Source organism: Psilocybe cubensis, chromosome 12, assembly GCF_017499595.1.
Source record: "Psilocybe cubensis strain MGC-MH-2018 chromosome 12, whole genome shotgun sequence".
NCBI classification, from domain to species: domain Eukaryota; kingdom Fungi; phylum Basidiomycota; class Agaricomycetes; order Agaricales; family Agrocybaceae; genus Psilocybe; species Psilocybe cubensis.
Window position 1 is genome coordinate 1,641,723 of NC_063010.1, and position 17,382 is coordinate 1,659,104.

Genomic DNA, 17,382 nt, shown 5'->3' on the forward strand with positions numbered 1-17,382 from the left:
GAAAATGAGGCAGGGGTATCTAGGCAGGATATCCGAGGGCATGTCGCGACGGGGAGGAGTTCCAGAAGGACTGACTTTTTATCCTCATTAGGTTTAAAGACAAAAACATTACAGAACGGCTCTATCACTCTGGCATTTTTCTCTTTGGCTCCTGGTATTGAGTCTCTCAATATCGGGAGCGGAAGAGGAAACCTCAACCTTCAACTCCAACTCCAGCACCCCACACAGAAAACATCATGCTGCAATAAATGTTTGTAATCTCTTATAAGCAACACTTCTTTTCCCTTTACACAGTACACATAGAACAGTAGAATTACAACCTATATAGAAAAACTATAATAGTAGTACTAAGCCAAGGAAGTGGCCTACCCCTCAGAGGGTATAACATAAAACAAAAAAAAAAACTACTTTACTTTGCTCCAAAGCGGAGTAAAAGTGTGCTTTGGCAATCAACTCTGAGGGACAAAACAGTACATGACCCCTAGATATCCCTGTATAGTTCTGAAGTGTGGCCGTGCTACAAAAAATATTAGATAGGATCAAGAAAAAATAAATATATCAATGTACCGTCCTTGAACTATTCTAGGACAATGTTCCATAACCACACTATACTATCTATTTGCCTCTGGAGAGAGAAAGTGTCCAGGTCAAAAGCATGTTTCTTTAGAAACATTGCATGTACAATCTACAGGTACCTATGAGTACACTACACGTTGTTAAAATCTCACAAGCTTACCAGAGTTTAGGAAGGAAAGAAGCCTCACTATCTTGGGGAGCAAAAAACAAGTGCATCCTGTATAATATTAGTCAGTAAGTGTGTTATTCTAAATGTTTGTGAGATTTGAACTTACAGCTTTTTGCAACCAGAGACATAGACCAAAAAAACAAGAGGAATAAGGAGATGATTGGAGGTTATTCAAACAAAATATAGATACAGGTATTTGTTAAAAGTTCTGCAGATCGGCAGCCGGATTCCAAATGCTTGTGCTAATGGGGTTATTTGTAGCTCTCCTGATGGGAATACAGATGGTCTATACACATTGAGGGTTTGGATGTAGTTTCTCAAAAATACATGGCATCCCAATTAATTGCTCCATATTCTAATACAAATATTGGCTACCTAATATACTCTGCAATGGGAGATAAGTACATATCACCTTTCTAAGTTTCTCCATGAATTATTGTAAGGTACTGTTATTCAAATTCTTTCTTTACATTTTACAGCCAGAATTATGGACTCAGATGGTGGTAAGCATGTCAAAATTCTTTGGGTAGACAAAATTTTGACAAAGTACATTATAACTACAGATATTAGAGCCACTCATATTAGGCTACAGATGGCAACTGTGGCATGGCATGCAATTTCCAAGAAACACAAAGAGCTTTGCCCTACAAATGCAGAAAAAATCCACAAGGAGTTCAAAAATGCCAAAGCAGCCTTGCAAGCTCTTGTTAAATATAAGTAGTTGTTAATTATTGAAGTCATTGTATATCTTATCTTCAGCAGGCATAGAAAGTAAAGCTATCAAGCAAGAAGCGCTTGACAATGTGGAAAACTTACTAGAAAACTTGGGGTTCATAACAGTTTTTCTAGGCCTCTCATTGCTAGATAATCTCATTAATATTGATTCCATTAACAATGGTAAGGATGTTTCTAAGATATGTTATATTCTTTTAAAATTAATCTACAGATACTGATGCTACGTTCTAAGCTGCAACACACTGCCACACACTTGATGGCCTATATTCTTGCTTCTGCAATTTCACAGGCACCGCTCATGCCTACAAACACAAATCAGATGTCTCAAAGTGCTACACATAAAGTGAGTGTGTCTTCTCTATTGTATATACAATGGAATACTCACCACAAAATTTGGACTCAGGATGTTGGGTCTCATGCAATGACTGTCAACTCTGCTATCAACTCATCTGATTTGAATATGCAAGACAAGGGTCAAAATAAGGACAGTGTCATCTATGTCGTATATGCAATGGGATACTCACCATAAAATTTATATCCAGGATGCTGGGTTTTATGCAATGACCATTAATTCTGCTATCAACCCAGCTGATTTGAACAAGAATAGCAAAGTTTTTTCAATAACTGTTGATCCAAGAAAGATGCAGTCCATGGTAGGCTTGCCCAAAGAGGTTAGTGACAAATTTCAGTGTTTTCACAAGATATGTATTATACTTATATGTTATTCTCAATAGGATGCTGTCCCAACCTTTGAAAGACACACAATTAGTGATAAAAACATCAATCCCGCTTTGAAGGCTCTATCTCATCAATCCATTTCAATGGATATGCCTATTCCTCAGCATCATGAGATTGGCAATACATCTAGACATAATTCAAGCGCACCTGTACCTTATATACAACAGTCTCCAGCTGCTGGTAGTAATCGTGGAAACAAGCCAATTTTGAGTACTAGGGTAAGAGTTTCTGTGTCTTGGATTATACTTGCTCTCCATGTGTTAATATTCTGTGTTCCAGACCATCATAGGAGCAGGTTCAACCATGTTTCCAATTGATAACAGCAACAGTATCTAAACTCATTACCAGCAGCCTGCAGATCTGTACACGTGACTGTTTTAATCCACATCAATATTGGTGTCTTCTCCCTTGTTGTTGTCTTCACTATCCTCAGAATCATCAGAATGCACCTTCTCAAAATCAATGTCTTCTTTCAGATCATCTGACAAAATCTCTGGCATCCCATCTTCCTTCTCAAACTTATCATCTGTATCCAACTTTTGACACTTTCTCTTTCTTGGTTCCAGTGCACACGGATATATCAACACCCACTTGGGGTTGATGTTTTGTTTTTTGAGCAGGGGTAGCCATTCTATCACACATTTCTCCACCATAGCGTGCATAATATGGGCCTGTTTATATGAGTATGCCATTTTCCCTTGCAGTATATCAGGATGACCCACAATTTTTGTTATTCCCAGCTTTTCCCACCAACCTGCTTTCCATTCAAACCACACAAGAACCCAACACATCTCCTCTTATATCAGAAGATACTTCTCCTCCCATTGCAGAAATTGAGTGCAATACTTTGCCCATTCTACCCGCATGTTGACGTTGAACTTTTTTTCCTCTTCTTTCCCACTTTTTCCATTTTGTTGAGCCAACCATATCTAGGATTCCTTGTGTTTCCCTTTTGAGGTTTTGTTATCAGTTAACTCCTTTCTAAGGCCCCGTACATCTTCTTTTTTCAATTCTCTAAAATCTTCTTTTCACAAACCGTTGGGGTCAAGAGCCAAAAGTACAATTTGTGCTTGCTGGTACTTTTGGACAGCATGCTTGATTTTTTAGTATACCTGGTTATATACTGTGAGCATTCTTGTATTTGGTCGGTTTCTAGTTCCGCTGACATGAATCTTTTTGAATTTCCATAGTTTTGTCACATTTTTGTGGCCACATTGTATATTGGCCAATGCATCATAAGCAACCGCTTTTCAAAGACTTGTTTCCATTTTGTACACACATTTCATGTTAGAGGATGATTGGATTTTCTTAGGGAACAAAAAGGGCATAAACAAAGGTATGTTTTCAGCCACTTCTACCTGAGGTACTCCATTCTCATCCTGTGTTGTACTTGCTATAATCAGATTTGTGGCATTCAGTGTGTAGACAAGCTGGGCCTGTCTCCAATTTGTAATCTGCCTGAGTAGGCCTATGCACTTCTTGTGAATATTGCCTTGTTTCCATGTTGATTGTTGAGTTTTATTAGCAGCCTCAAGTCATATCTTGTACCTTGAAAGTAGTAATGTCAATCTTTGGGAGCTCAGAACCAACTGTATATGTACTGATGATCTTCCAGCTCAAGGCCAGTTACTAAGAACCTGGTCATTATTACTGAGTGAGCAGGAAGCTTTCCAATAGCAGCCATAGCAGCTTCCTTGTTTTGGAGGTTGCGGCGTGTATTTTGAAGGGTGATGGCTAATATTAGAGGCTTATAAGCACATATCTGCTGTACAAGTGCTTATTGAAAGTACTCACTCTGTGTTGATTCTTTGTAAGAGTTTGGCTTGGAAGGGTTGGCTTTCCACTCCTCAACTTGCTTTTTCCACTGTTCAAGCATCTCAGGAGTGGCTGAAAATGTGGACAAAAATTGAATAAATGTGGCCTTGTGCTTCTTTTGCATTTTAATGGCCTCTTTGAATTTTTTTGCAAAAGCAGAGCCTGAAAAATGAGGTTAAAGATGGACATGACAAGGGAGTCCCACCATACTTACAAAAACCAACTATTTTGTGGAAATTCCACCCATTCCAATGGTTACTTAGTGCATCACATCGGGCAGCCAGCACCATTTCTCTAATACTGGGTGCTAGTAGATTTGTATGTAATCAATTAACTTTGACCTCTTCTCTGCAAGTGCGACCAACTCCTTTCATGTACCTAATGTTGTAGTTCTCTTGGTAAGATTCAACATGTCCGTTGATGTGCCAACTGGGGATTGCTGTTCTGATTTTGGTCATTGACAGTATTTGCATATGTTTCTCAAACTCTCCCATTCTTTTAAATAAAATTTTTTTTCCCATTGACAGGCAATATTGTACCTAATGAATATACACAACAACTTCACGCCAATAAGAGCCAAAAGAACAATGTAATCCATATTGCAATATCTATTCAAAATAGACATGTCAGAATGGAAATAAGAGGTGAGACAAAGCTGTTTCTTACCTTTCTTCTTTCTGCAAGTCACCAACTCCATTTTGACAAACCAGCAAATGTCTTGAGCAAAGTACAAGGCCAACACCGCTGACCGTGTAGTCTGGAGTATTTTGGATGCTTGCCTGTACAATGGCATTGTGCTTAGACCAACACGTGTTCATTTGATAAGCAATGTTAGGTTCATGTGTTTTTTGTATAAAGTCCAGTAAACATGGCAATCTAAACACACCTCAGGCTGTTCAATGTAATTGCTAATGTGCTCTTGATAGCCGTGTTGATTCACAAATATCCCTGTATCTGTGATAAAGTCAATGTCATCCAACTTGCGTTCTTTTCTCTTTAACTTGAAGTTTGCATCCACCGCAATAAAAAGCATATACAGAAATCTATAAAATATAAGTAAGATAATAATCAAGCAAAGAAAACTGGCAACTTACGCCAGAGGTCCTGCTTTTTCCTAGTTGTTGGGTAAATTACGATCTGGGTAGGGGCAGGCTGGGCAATTGATGATAAGACCTCCAGGCAGCGTGCCATTAATTCCGGTAGGTTTATGTCCTTGTCTGGCATGTTTCCAAGCTGTATATTTCTCCACAGGCAAAAAACCCTGTATATCTCAGGAAAGCAATACTATGTAGAAGATGTCAACCAATAAGTAAGCTGATAGCAGATGGCTAAACGGGATGTTTAAGAAGTATTACTTACAATTGTGTCCAAAAGGTTTGCACTATCTGTCCTCTGTAGTAAGGTGTTGTAAAAGTTGTATAGATTTTCCTTGCCTTGTAAAGTACTTTTATGAAATTCCTCAAGAATTCAGAATGAAAAGGCTGTGTAAGGTCTAATTGAAGTTGCTGGGAACTACTGTATGCGCAAGAGTTGAATGTAATGGTTGAGCAGAGTATCAGATAGGCATGTGCAGTAATTGATGTTGATGGTGTGTACTCCAGATATATCGAATACAGTAAAATTGAGTGGTCCACGCTCAGGGCATGGACAATAGCAGCCATTATGTCTAAGTTGAATATGTAGTCCTAATTTTGATAGAAAAGCTTTTTTAAAAAACTTCTCATTCTACCGCTGTTAAAATGTAGTAAGAATAGTCCAAATGAAATAAGTTTCTAACAACTCACCTTGATGCAATGGAGCAGTAGATCCGCGTGATTTAATAAAATACAGCTTTGACACATAGGTGCTGTCCCATGGCCACAATCTCTGCATTGCAGAATTGTGTCCAATTGCTTTCTGCATCCACTACACTGCTTCGGATTTGTAAACAACCCAAAGCCCTTGTATCAAGGAAGCTCATTGAGCATTGAACTACGAAGCTCTATCTACTGAGCAAGTCTACTCTAGAGCACGTTAAATGCTGTCAGTACATTTAATTCAAGTGAGAAAGACAATAAAGTACCTTTGCAATATAAATCCGCTTACGTTTGGCACTTGCTTGGCAGAAGTAGATGCTCCCTCCAATAAAAAACCTTTCTGGGGTACTATAGTGATGCTATCTACAGTTTCCAGAACCAGATTTTGCCCAGAGTCTAGTTGTAAGTCAGAAGTTTGAGCTGTGTCCTGTGTTGATATTGGCTCAGAGCAAGTTACTTTCTTCATTTCAAATCCAATATTTCTGTTTTTCAGATTATTCTTCACTTTGGTGATCCAGGAAGTGGTGACTTGTGGGCTGTTATTGACACTTTTGCCATCATCTGACACATTTTTGCAATATAAGGGTTGAATAGGAGGTAGGTATTTTTGTGCTCATTTAGTCAGTTATGATGTGTTGCCTATAGATGTGTTGCCACCAGAAGTCATGTCGCCTGAAGTCTTGCACATTGATATGTGTGCAGTGGTGGCTTTAGACGCCATGGATGTGGCAGTAGAAATGTAAATATTACTTAGCAATGCATATGATTTAGATTCTAATTATGCGCAAGTTAAGACAGATCACAAATGACTGCAGCGCTGATAGATTAGATATTACTTACCAGATACAGGAGTGCTTACATAGATTAAGAGATTGCACGCTAGTAGATATCAAGCGTGCTTAGATCAAGACAATTCATGCCAGTGGTACTCCATGCTCGAGTCCCATGGACAATGGCCTGATACACTCAAAAGGGTGCAAAGGTATGCCTCCAACTAGAAAGCCAATAAGGTCCAAAATCAAGATCAATCTAGACACCAGCCTGTAAACTGTATTGTATTAGTAAAGCCCACTGCTCGTAGTGTGAGCAAAACAAAAAGTCAACTCAAAATTGGATAATCAGGACATGGGCCAGCCTATCAGCCTACCATACAGAGTACTGAAGATTTGAGCTTATTGAATCAGATTCTGTCACATAAAATATCTGTGAAATACTGGGTGAGATACTGGAGCTTGACTTGAAGTGTGAATGACTTGAGGACTCCGAGTCGACTGTTCAAGTATCAAGACACTGGCCTTCAAAGTACTGGCAATTTGAGCTTGACTTAGAATTTGTCACATTGAATACTACCTGAAATGCTTGAGCTTGACTCAAAGTGTGAATGACTTGAGGACTCCAAGTCGACCATTCAAGTATTGGGACACAGGCCTTCAAAGATACTGGCGGTTTGAGCTCGACTCAGATTTTGTCATGTTGAATACCTAACTGACTTAACTTTCCGTTTTCTTGGGTATATGTACAGAGGTTTCAGCAATGTTTTCTTAACTCACATTGCCAGAACCAACAACTCAACTACCACAATAATCTCAATTAGAGTAGGCCAAGATTATATACACAACATTTCTGCTTTACTGTAGCTGGTATCGTGAACAACATTGATTTTATCTCAGGTTGAATCACTGTTACTCCCAAAGTAAGTTGCATATCTAAGCTGTCATCTAATCGCACTATCACTAAAGAAAATGATAAGGATACAGGAACTCTCTTAAAATTTGAAGAAAATGGTAAGCGGCTCTACAAGTCAACATGAAATGATCATAGGAAGTAAGTCTATTGACTGGGTAGCTGCCGCAAAATCCGATCAAGACAAACAAGGTAGATATATTGGCCGGTTAACTACAAGTTGAATATCTAGTACAAAAATTTAACCTGACTAGACCATCCATGGCAAGTGTCCATAAACAAAAGTCAATGGTCTGGAGTCTTGATGAGTATTGCTGAAGGCTTTCTCAGTTGGGTTAAAGCGTAAACCCTCATAGTATGTCCGCAGGTTTTTGACAACTTGCTCGGATGCCCTCAGTTGAAAAGTAGCAAGCTCCAATGATGGGTCAACACTGCTAAGGGTTGGGTTTTTGTAACAAGCCGTAATGAAGGCTTCTCAAACCCAAGCATGCCTTGCGTGAGCGCTTTGCAATTCAGCATTGGCAATAGCATAGTTGGTAGCTTCTTGTTTTGCCATATTCCCGGTAAGGGGACGGAGCAGGTGCATTTTGGCCTAAACAAGTGTCAGTGGTAATCAAAGATAGAAAAGATTGACTTACAAGTATCAGTGTTCCATTGTTTCTGCTCAAAAATGGGGGCATGTGGTGAAAAAGAGACAAGGATACGACGACTAGATACCTTTTGTATAAACTATAATGTGGTAATAGTAGAAGAAGGAGAGAAAAAAGTGTACGTACAGATTTTTATAGCAACAAACAAAGACTTTCTAGCAAAACAAAGTCACACAAAAAGGTAGGGTTGCACACACGTTGAACTTACAGAACCCTGACAACACATTGTTACCCGCATAACTCCCTACTTTTTTACTGATTATGATCCAAAAAAAGTGGACCACTTTAGAGCAAGAAAACTGGCTCAAAGCTCGCTGGCCGGATTTTTGCAATGCTAAGGAGAATGATTCTCAAAGGTCATTCTACCATAACACGTACGCGGAATAGCTAAAACTTTGGCCAAATCCGGAGCCAACTGCAGAACAAATTGAGATGGCAAAATCAAAGGAGACTGCTGCAAAGGTTATTTACAGAGCACAAGAGGATGTGAGTTTACAATGCTTTTTATTAATGAATTTGCACACTCATACCACGTGTGCAGCAAATAAAAAGCTGGCATAGGAACCATAAGCAACCACCTGTCACAGAGGTCAGCAATTCAATGGGAGCGCCGTCCTCCTCTGGTGTCCTGAGCCTGAAGCGTAAACAAAAGTCCTAGGCCTGGCAGGCGTACTCCAATCTTACATACAAGACTGAATAGAAATCTAAAGTAGAGGATGCTTGGGAGAAGTACAAGATTGACTGGGAAAACACGTACCCAGATACCCCAATTGATATTACCTTGTTTTTATTCAGAAACAAGTTTATGCGCAATCATTACGCGGAGCAGTTGGACAAAGTCAAGGCTATGGTCAAAGAGCACCGCAACAAGGAGAAGGAAGATGCTAGAAAGCAAAATGCAAATTTTCAAAGGTCAATTTTCTCTTTTTAGAATCTTATTAAATGCTAACACATACCATAGTGCTATTGAGAAACTTTCGCGCACAATTGTGAACTTTGCAGCCAGTATCTACAAGATAGCAGGGTGGCATATCACCTTGATCATGGGTGGACCCGTTTCCGCAGACAATGGCAATATTTCCACGATTATGTAATGTCTTATTTGGTCAACATACGTAATACCACTCACCCGTTTTTTAGTTACCATCATGGTGTGAACAAAGAAGAAAAAAACTTTGAGACTTACTACAGCAAGCAAGAATTTGACGAAATGATTGCTCACTAATACAATGACTTTCTGAATGAAGTTTTTGGTCAGTTGTACCATCATAATACAGACAAACATACTACTGATACACAGATTAGATTTGAATGATTAAAGGATGGGATTGATGATGGGTACCTACCATTTTTATGATAAAATATAAGCATATACCAGCACCCTCATATCTTTCTAGCCAAGGGTTAATTAATATGAAATCCCAATGACAAGTTATGATATAAATTAAATTTTTCTTTTCATTCTTATTAGACAGATTTATCATATTTTGCCATAAATCTATCATAACTTGCTATAAATTTATCATATGTAGATAGATATTAGATATGGAAATTAATGATACATATCATTAAACACATGACAATATTATGATATAGAATGATATGAAAATTATGATATAGGATCTATTAGACAGATTTATCATATCATTTTTTGCCATAAAATATATCATTAGCAAATGATATAGCCAATATTAGCTAGATTATACTTATCTTATCTTAGATTATCTATCAGATAATTATTATCTAACAGGCTATCTTATTAAATAGTACCTAGTTATTTTTATAAAGATTTAATCTAGGCATTTATATCAATGACATCACTGCTTAGCCTTCCCCTTTGCCTCAGCCCCTGGCTCTATAAATAGAGCTCATCCTATGCTAAGGTAGATGACATCCATTTTCTACAAGCCCATGTGATTTCTCTGTAACATGTCCGAAAATGGCAATTTCAGAAGTATTAATAGAAAAACATGACCAAAATGCGTTGAATACATCATTGCAGGCCAATACTTAAAAATGTTTTTTATACAACTTGTAGGAAATGATTTAGGATATTGCAAAACATGTTTACAATTATTTTTAAGGGAGCAGAACGTCCAAAAAATTGAAAATGAGGAGATGTTCCTAAATAGCTTATATTAGATTACACATGTCACCCCATTTACCTCCATCTCTTATTACTATGGGTAAAAAGCAAAAGGTAAAATCGATGCAAAGAGCTAATGCACAGATTGCACATAAAGCTTTGGCTAAACAGCACAAATCAAGCCCTGTAGAGTCATTGGTGTCAGATAGATCAGATGGTGATGATGATGATAACAGAGAGGTATCCATTGATTCAAGTTCTACTAGACAACTCAATAAAATCTCTACATATTAGACAGAGAATAGCAACTCTCAAGCCAATCATCAAACAAGATTTAGAATTATAACATCAGAGCCACAGCAATCTTCTTTATCTACTGCTGAATCTTTGTATTTTGAATGGCAAATTGTTACTACTGCTAGGGAAGTTGATGATCCCAACAATAAAAACAAAAAAGACTTGGATAGTAGTGATTTGGGATCAACCAACTCAAGTGATGAGGAAAAGGACAAGGATGATCAAATTCGCAATGTCTACATAACTAGGCAATCTCTCAACAAAGAGACAAGTGACATTTTTCCTATCCATGACTTACTACCACATCAAACACATCTTCCACAAGATCCAACACTATCACACCCACCCTATTCAGAATACCAATACTCTGAACTTATTTCAGATCCAAATCAACATCAATCAACAAACACATATCTTGTTCCTACTCAGATGGAAGCTACATTTGCACTTGTAGATCTCAAAAAAATTCTTTGCCTGCAATCTAATAATGGAAAACAATCAAAAAACCTGGAACTTGATATGTGGCAACATATGCGCATCGAGGGCATGGCTTCTATGTTGCGTATGTTTACCAATCAGCAATCAGCAATCTATAATCAGTGGGGTGCATCTGCGTGCCAAGCAGCAATTGGTATAGGAAGAGGTACTTACTGTGCACGTTGACTCTGTGAACTCAAGCATAGTTTTTTGGCCAATCAGAGCATTCTTCCAGTGAACCCATTTGGAGATTGGAATAAATCACTGTTGGTCAATGAAAACATTGTCAATGAAATCACTATCTTTCTTTTATCTCTTGGAAACAACATCACTGCTACAAAGCTTATACACTTTCTACATTGCATAGAAATCAAAGAAAAATATGGAATCGAGCACAATATTACACACAAAACTGTGTGCCAGTACCTCCAAGCCCTTGGTTATTGTTATCAATCTATGCCAAAAGGTCAATATGTAGATAGGCATGAGAGAGAAGATGTGGTTGCTTATCGAAACAAAGTCTTTTTGTCAAAGTGAAAACAGTTTATGGATCGAATGTCAACTTACAACAAAAATTTAAAAGAATATCCGCCATCTTTGACGGACAAAAGAAGGGACATTGTGTGGTTCTACAATGAGTCCATTTTTTATGCCAACAATAGGCGTAAAAAAGGATGGTACCATAAGGACACCAGTCCCAAACCTTATGCTAAGGGAGAAGGTGCATCAATAATGGTTGTGCATTTTGTCTCTGCAGACTTTGGATGGCTAAGCTTACCTAATAGACACATATCTGCCTGTTGCCTATTCAAGCCAGAAAAACACCGCAATGGTTATTTTTTGAGTGACAACATAATAAACCAAACAGATAAGGCAATTGATATTGTCAAAGAATTTTATCTGCAATTTGATCACGTCTTTGTATTCGACAATGCTACTACTCACTTGAAGCGTCCAAACAATGCTTTATCTGCTCGAAAGATGCCCAAAAGCATTCCAAAGCTGGGAAAAAATTGGGGGGTAGAAGCAATCAAACATGATCCATTGACTGGAAAGATTATTTATCAGGCAGATAGAAAGCCACAAAAGATAAAGATCTTGATGAGGGATGCACAGTTTGCAGATGGTACACCTCAACCACTTTATTTTCCAGCAGATCACCCAAACCCAGATCTACAAAAACAATTCAAAGGAATGGCTGTCATACTGCAAAAGCAAGGATTTGGAGATATATCAAATATGCAAGCCCAATGCAAAGGTTTTAAATGTGCACCTGGATCCATAGATTGCTGCTGTTGCCGCATGCTTTACAACCAACCCAACTTTGCCAATGCAGAATCAATTCTCGAGTTGCATTGCTGTTCCCACGGTATTGATATTTTTTTTTGCCAAAGTTTCACTGTGAGCTCAATTTCATTGAGCAGTGCTGGGGACGAGCAAAAAGTGTGTATTGAACTTACCCTCCGTCCGCAAGAGAAGAGGACCTTGAAAAGAATACACTCACATCATTGGATAGCATTTCTTTATCGATGATGAGAAAGTTTGCTACTTGGTCACAGCGATTTATAAATGCTTATGTACAGGGTTTAAATGGGAAACAAGTGGCGTGGGCAGCACGAAAGTACCGGTGCCATTGTGTACTTCCCAAAAATATACTGGATGAATTGAAAAGAGAAGCAGTCAGTTAAATGGTGGACCCCGGTAATGTTTGTCTTATCTTTTCTCTTACCATCATGGGAAGATATCAACCATGTTGATCTCTAGACTTTTTGAGTAAAAATTCTAAGGATCTGTCCAACAGATAAGAGTAAAATTTTAGCAGGCTATGTTTTTATTTAAAATGAAGACTTTGTATAAAAAAAATTCCCCCATTTTGCTTTCTTTGTTAAGATGCTCAGCCAAAATGACCTTATAGATAAAAATTTGCCTTTTTTGGATGTCACAGTTTTGTCACCTCACATGGGCTTGTAGAAAATGGATGTCATCTACCTTACTTTTGAGGGCATTTATTGACTGTTTCTCTTGGTTTTTTTTTGGTAAACCTATAGTTTTAAAGTGTTCCAATCCGAATCTGAAATCAGAATTGCAATATCTTTGCTCATTACTGTGCAATTAAGTGTACAATGTTTTAGTCAAAAAGTGCACCTTAAATAGCACCCTCCAGGGGTTGGTATGCACCTTTTTGACTATGCCTTTATTTTTTATTTATGTTAGGCGGAATGCATGCCAAGTTTTAGCTCAATTGGAGCAGTAGAACCTATTGAACTAGAATATGCACCCTACCCCTCCTCCTACCCCTTGTATAAATGCCTTCCTGATCAGATAAATTCAGGCCCAACTAGGGCTGAGTAGGCGCTTATTATACCAATTTTTAAACCTTAAAATCTTAGGCACCAAATCTTTCCAAAAGTACTTAACAAAGCCCAGCAAAACAATATATTGAATTTTGACAGGAGTATCTGGTGAGGATCAAGTCCTGGTGGATAAAAATAATGTAATAAAATTTCACCCCCAATTTGACAAACTAGAAGCCTACCAAGACACTATATTGGGCTAAAAATATTCTCCAGCAGATTCTCAACTACCCTATCAAGGGCTTTTTGTTTGGCAATGGGACTATTAGTGCCCTTGTAAGAGTTTGTCAGTTGATTAAAAAAATGTTCCTGCATGGAGTCCTTAATTCTAGTTTCTGTATGAGCTTTTTGAAGCTTAGTCTTAGCCCTAATAACTTTTGCATTTTCAAAATAGGAATCAAGGATTTTTAGGGTTTTCTGTTTGCAGCAAGGCCTACCAGACTATTAAAAATTAGTTAGTAATATGTTAGAAAGTTAAAGGCAAAACACACCTCAATAAATTCACTAATTCTTCTTATCATTGAGGCCATTGACTCCTTGAAGCATTTACATTTTGAGAGTTTAGTATCATTGGCAGATTGATCAGATCCAACATTGTTATTGTTTTCTGAACTACTGTTAGAGCTGCCAACAGACATTTGTGAGGTAGAAGCAGTATCTTGGAGCACATCTGGCATATTTCCAAAATCTTGAGCATCAGCCCCCCTGACCCAACAAATTTGACAAAAAAATTTGCCTCAAAGACCAAGATGGCATGCAAATTTGCTATGCATTGGATTATTTCCTAAAAATGATAGAATGTGGGGAACCACAAAAACTGGCTTCTTAAATATGCAATCCCATGCCCATACTCCATTGTTTTGGGCAGCTCTAATAAAAAGTTAATTATTCTGTGCAATATAACCAATATTAAATAATATGTACTTGACCTGCTCTACAATCCTATCCATCATCTTTAATAGAATTGCAATGTTGGATGTGCATAAAAAGTATATATTGTATTCTTTTGCAGCATGTGTTTGAGGAAGGCCTGCTAGGATAAACAGAAAACTATTATGCTTATTCCATTTTTTAGATTGCTTGCCCAATATATCATCACAATACATCCATAGAGGTAGAGCTACAATATGGTGACCTTGGGCATATTTTTGCAAGAGATTTCCAAGAACCGGGTTGATATGCATCTACTTGGCAAGACAAGCTGCCAATTCTACTATAGATAGCCTAATCCCTAATATATATACATGTTAATAAATAAAGAAATAAGTATCAAGAAAAAACCAACCACAAATGCAAGACGGGTATGGCACCCCATACAAAGCATGGTCTAAACAGAGACATGGAAAGTTTTTCAATAGCTGTGCTTCTGCAATCTCTACAGTGCAGTCTTTGCAAACAATCCACTCTTTTGCAACTTGTTCTAAAGCCCATGATTTTGCCAATATATTTCTGTTATGAATAAACCACCAAAAAAAACTATACATCTTCCATCTTTGAGCATTGCCGGTTTGAATATAAAGTAGTCTTTGTTTTGAACTCAAATTATAGGAGTAGCATCTTCAGGCGCAAGTTTGTTAAGCCATACAGATACCTGTTGGGTCTTACTGAGATGAACTCCAATATTTTCTGGATAAAAGTAAAGATGAGACTGAACTTTTGGGTTTGCTATTTCCTAGTATCCATTGATGTTTTTAGAAAGTTGATGTAAATGTTAAAAGGCCATATACCTGAGAAATAATATTCTCCAATGAGTTGGTATAATACTGGTTTCCCAATCTCCCATTATATTCAATTGTCCAAATACCACACAGCTTTTGAATCACAGTATTGGCCATTTTAATGGCTCAAGGACTTAGTACATAGTTGATGTTGTTGACCCTTAATAGCTAGAAAAACAAGTCAAGTTGCTTTCAAGAAAAAGCGGATCAAGGAAGGTGGGCAAGAATATCTAGAGAATATGACTATATTTTCTTAGTTTTGTGACCAAAAGAGGTGTTGGAATACTTACAATATGGTCTTGCTAGGGATACCAATTGCAAAGCATTGCAGGATTATCTGTGCCACCACGGGCACATTTTTTTAAATGCAACTGCTCTGTTTCAACATCTAAGTCACTGTCTACAAAGCAAATGTGAGCAAATAGCCAGAATAACTCAAAGAACTTGCCATTTATGGTATTTTCATTGTTACTGTCATACATTAGACCCTCCTCAAAGTTGCTGAGATTCATGTTGTTAAGATAGTCAAGAGTAGCTTAACTAAAGTGAGCTAAAAGTTCTTGCTCTAGAGAAAGGTCTAAGCAAGTGTTCTCAAAAACTTTGTGCAGGCCCCAGTTGATACTAGTGACAGGAGATGCAAACACATCCAAGTTGCCATCATTGACTTTATAATTGATATTGTGAGTCTGGAAAAGAAATGAGTGGTTGGAAGGGTAAATGTCTTGAGGAAATATTCCGGCTGCTGCTGTAAGAAGTGCTCAAATTGCATTTTCTTTAATCATTGTTTCTAAGAAAGACAGTGAGACAGACACTAGCAACAAGAAATTTTGGGCATTGAATTCATCCACTGTGAGGTGCTTTGCAGTTGTAAAATGGCAACTACAGTTTTCCAAAAGAATGCCAGCACTATCCTGGCATACAAGGTATACATAGTGGTTGTTGTTATTATCAGTGGGCTGGAATACTATGGTATGGATATTAGAAAGATTATCATTAGAGGAAGGATAACATCATTCTTATTTTTTGGGTCTGGTGTTTTGCAGTCAGATGGCATGTTTAGAAATGCAGCCGTGCGGCATCAAGTAACTTAGATTTGATGCAGTTGGGTCAGAATCTAGAGTTTGATGAGGTTTGGAAGCTGTGTCTGACTTATTTTACATTGACTTGGATATTTCCACAAAATTTGATTAGATTCTAGCTATGATTTTCAAATGCAAGATATTTTGCATCTAACTGTAGTTTTGCAAGCCAGGACTTCTATGAATCTTATCTTTTTTCTAAATAAGGCAGGTACTGAGTGATATATTTGTACAAATGTTGTCTTTATTTATATCATCAAATATTGATTGGAGTGCAAAAAGAGAGAGATTCACAGAAGGCCTGGGACAAACAGTTTGGATTTGAGGAAATCCTCATTTTGTGACTCGGACTTAGTAAAAAAAACACAATTTGTCTTAACAACCTTCCACAACTTAAAAAAAGTTGTCTACAGAATCATTTAAATAGGTTTCTTTTATAATAAAATTCATTTTTACAAGGTCACGCAATTGAGTATGACATGGGATAGTTGGTGATGTAGTTGTTCGAATTTTACTAAGTCCAACATGACAAAGCGTGACTCTGCCAAAACCAAACCATTTGGCCCAGCTATTTCTAATGAAACCAAGTGGAGCTCAAAATATGCTGAGTCAGAAACGACTGGTGTACAAGCCTAGTAGATAGAATAGATTATTATAATCATAATATCCGGCAGATAGCACCTGACCTGTGTGACTACCGCGGTGGTGAAATTGACATGTTAGATTTTACCACTGAAGTGGTCAAATCCAACATGTAAATTTAATCACTCTAGTGATCAAGTACTGCATGTAAGTATGACCACTCTAGTGGTGGAATGTAGCAAGCTTATATCAGCACTGAAGTGGTGAAATTAATATGTTGGAGTTTACCACTTCAGTGCTGAAATTGACTTATTATATTCTACCACTGCAGTGGTCATAATTGTGTATCATATAGAATAAATACAATGCTAAGAATAGTAATTATTACTACTTATATAATTCCTATACTACTGGGGTAGTAAGATTTTGAATGTATCTTATATCACTCAAGTGCTGGAATAGTGTATATGATTTTTACCACTGAAATAGTGGAATAGTCAGTGGTGGAATTTTTAGTTTCAATCTCACCACTCTAGTGCTTGCCATATTTGAGCAGTTTGTTTTATTTCTTGGGGTTGGATTAATTAGTTAGTTAGTTTAGGGTTGGGTGTAGGGGTTAGGGATGTT

General features: G+C 37.6%; 4 protein-coding genes across 4 annotated transcripts; 2 read left to right on the forward strand and 2 right to left on the reverse strand.

The window, feature by feature from the left end:
- Positions 1–1,639: 1,639 nt before the first annotated feature.
- JR316_0012498 (uncharacterized protein) lies at positions 1,640–2,554 on the forward strand (the record flags this gene model as incomplete). Its single annotated transcript, XM_047898123.1, has 6 exons — positions 1,640–1,642; positions 1,692–1,823; positions 1,884–1,982; positions 2,023–2,151; positions 2,215–2,436; positions 2,498–2,554. The coding sequence occupies 6 exons, from the start codon at positions 1,640–1,642 to the stop codon at positions 2,552–2,554; spliced, it is 642 nt and encodes a 213-aa protein (XP_047743012.1).
- A 1,243-nt stretch (positions 2,555–3,797) lies between these two features.
- JR316_0012499 (uncharacterized protein) lies at positions 3,798–5,257 on the reverse strand (the record flags this gene model as incomplete). Its single annotated transcript, XM_047898124.1, has 9 exons — positions 3,798–3,952; positions 4,013–4,195; positions 4,248–4,340; positions 4,395–4,528; positions 4,573–4,641; positions 4,700–4,830; positions 4,920–5,076; positions 5,128–5,147; positions 5,168–5,257. The coding sequence occupies 9 exons, from the start codon at positions 5,255–5,257 to the stop codon at positions 3,798–3,800; spliced, it is 1,032 nt and encodes a 343-aa protein (XP_047743013.1).
- A 3,337-nt stretch (positions 5,258–8,594) lies between these two features.
- Positions 8,595–9,387, forward strand: JR316_0012500 (uncharacterized protein; the record flags this gene model as incomplete). Its single annotated transcript, XM_047898125.1, has 5 exons — positions 8,595–8,648; positions 8,704–8,803; positions 8,876–9,074; positions 9,124–9,252; positions 9,303–9,387. The coding sequence occupies 5 exons, from the start codon at positions 8,595–8,597 to the stop codon at positions 9,385–9,387; spliced, it is 567 nt and encodes a 188-aa protein (XP_047743014.1).
- A 4,386-nt stretch (positions 9,388–13,773) lies between these two features.
- JR316_0012501 (uncharacterized protein) lies at positions 13,774–14,014 on the reverse strand (the record flags this gene model as incomplete). The annotated part of the gene is made up of 2 exons (XM_047898126.1): positions 13,774–13,809; positions 13,868–14,014. The coding sequence occupies 2 exons, from the start codon at positions 14,012–14,014 to the stop codon at positions 13,774–13,776; spliced, it is 183 nt and encodes a 60-aa protein (XP_047743015.1).
- Between the last annotated feature and the right edge of the window lie 3,368 nt (positions 14,015–17,382).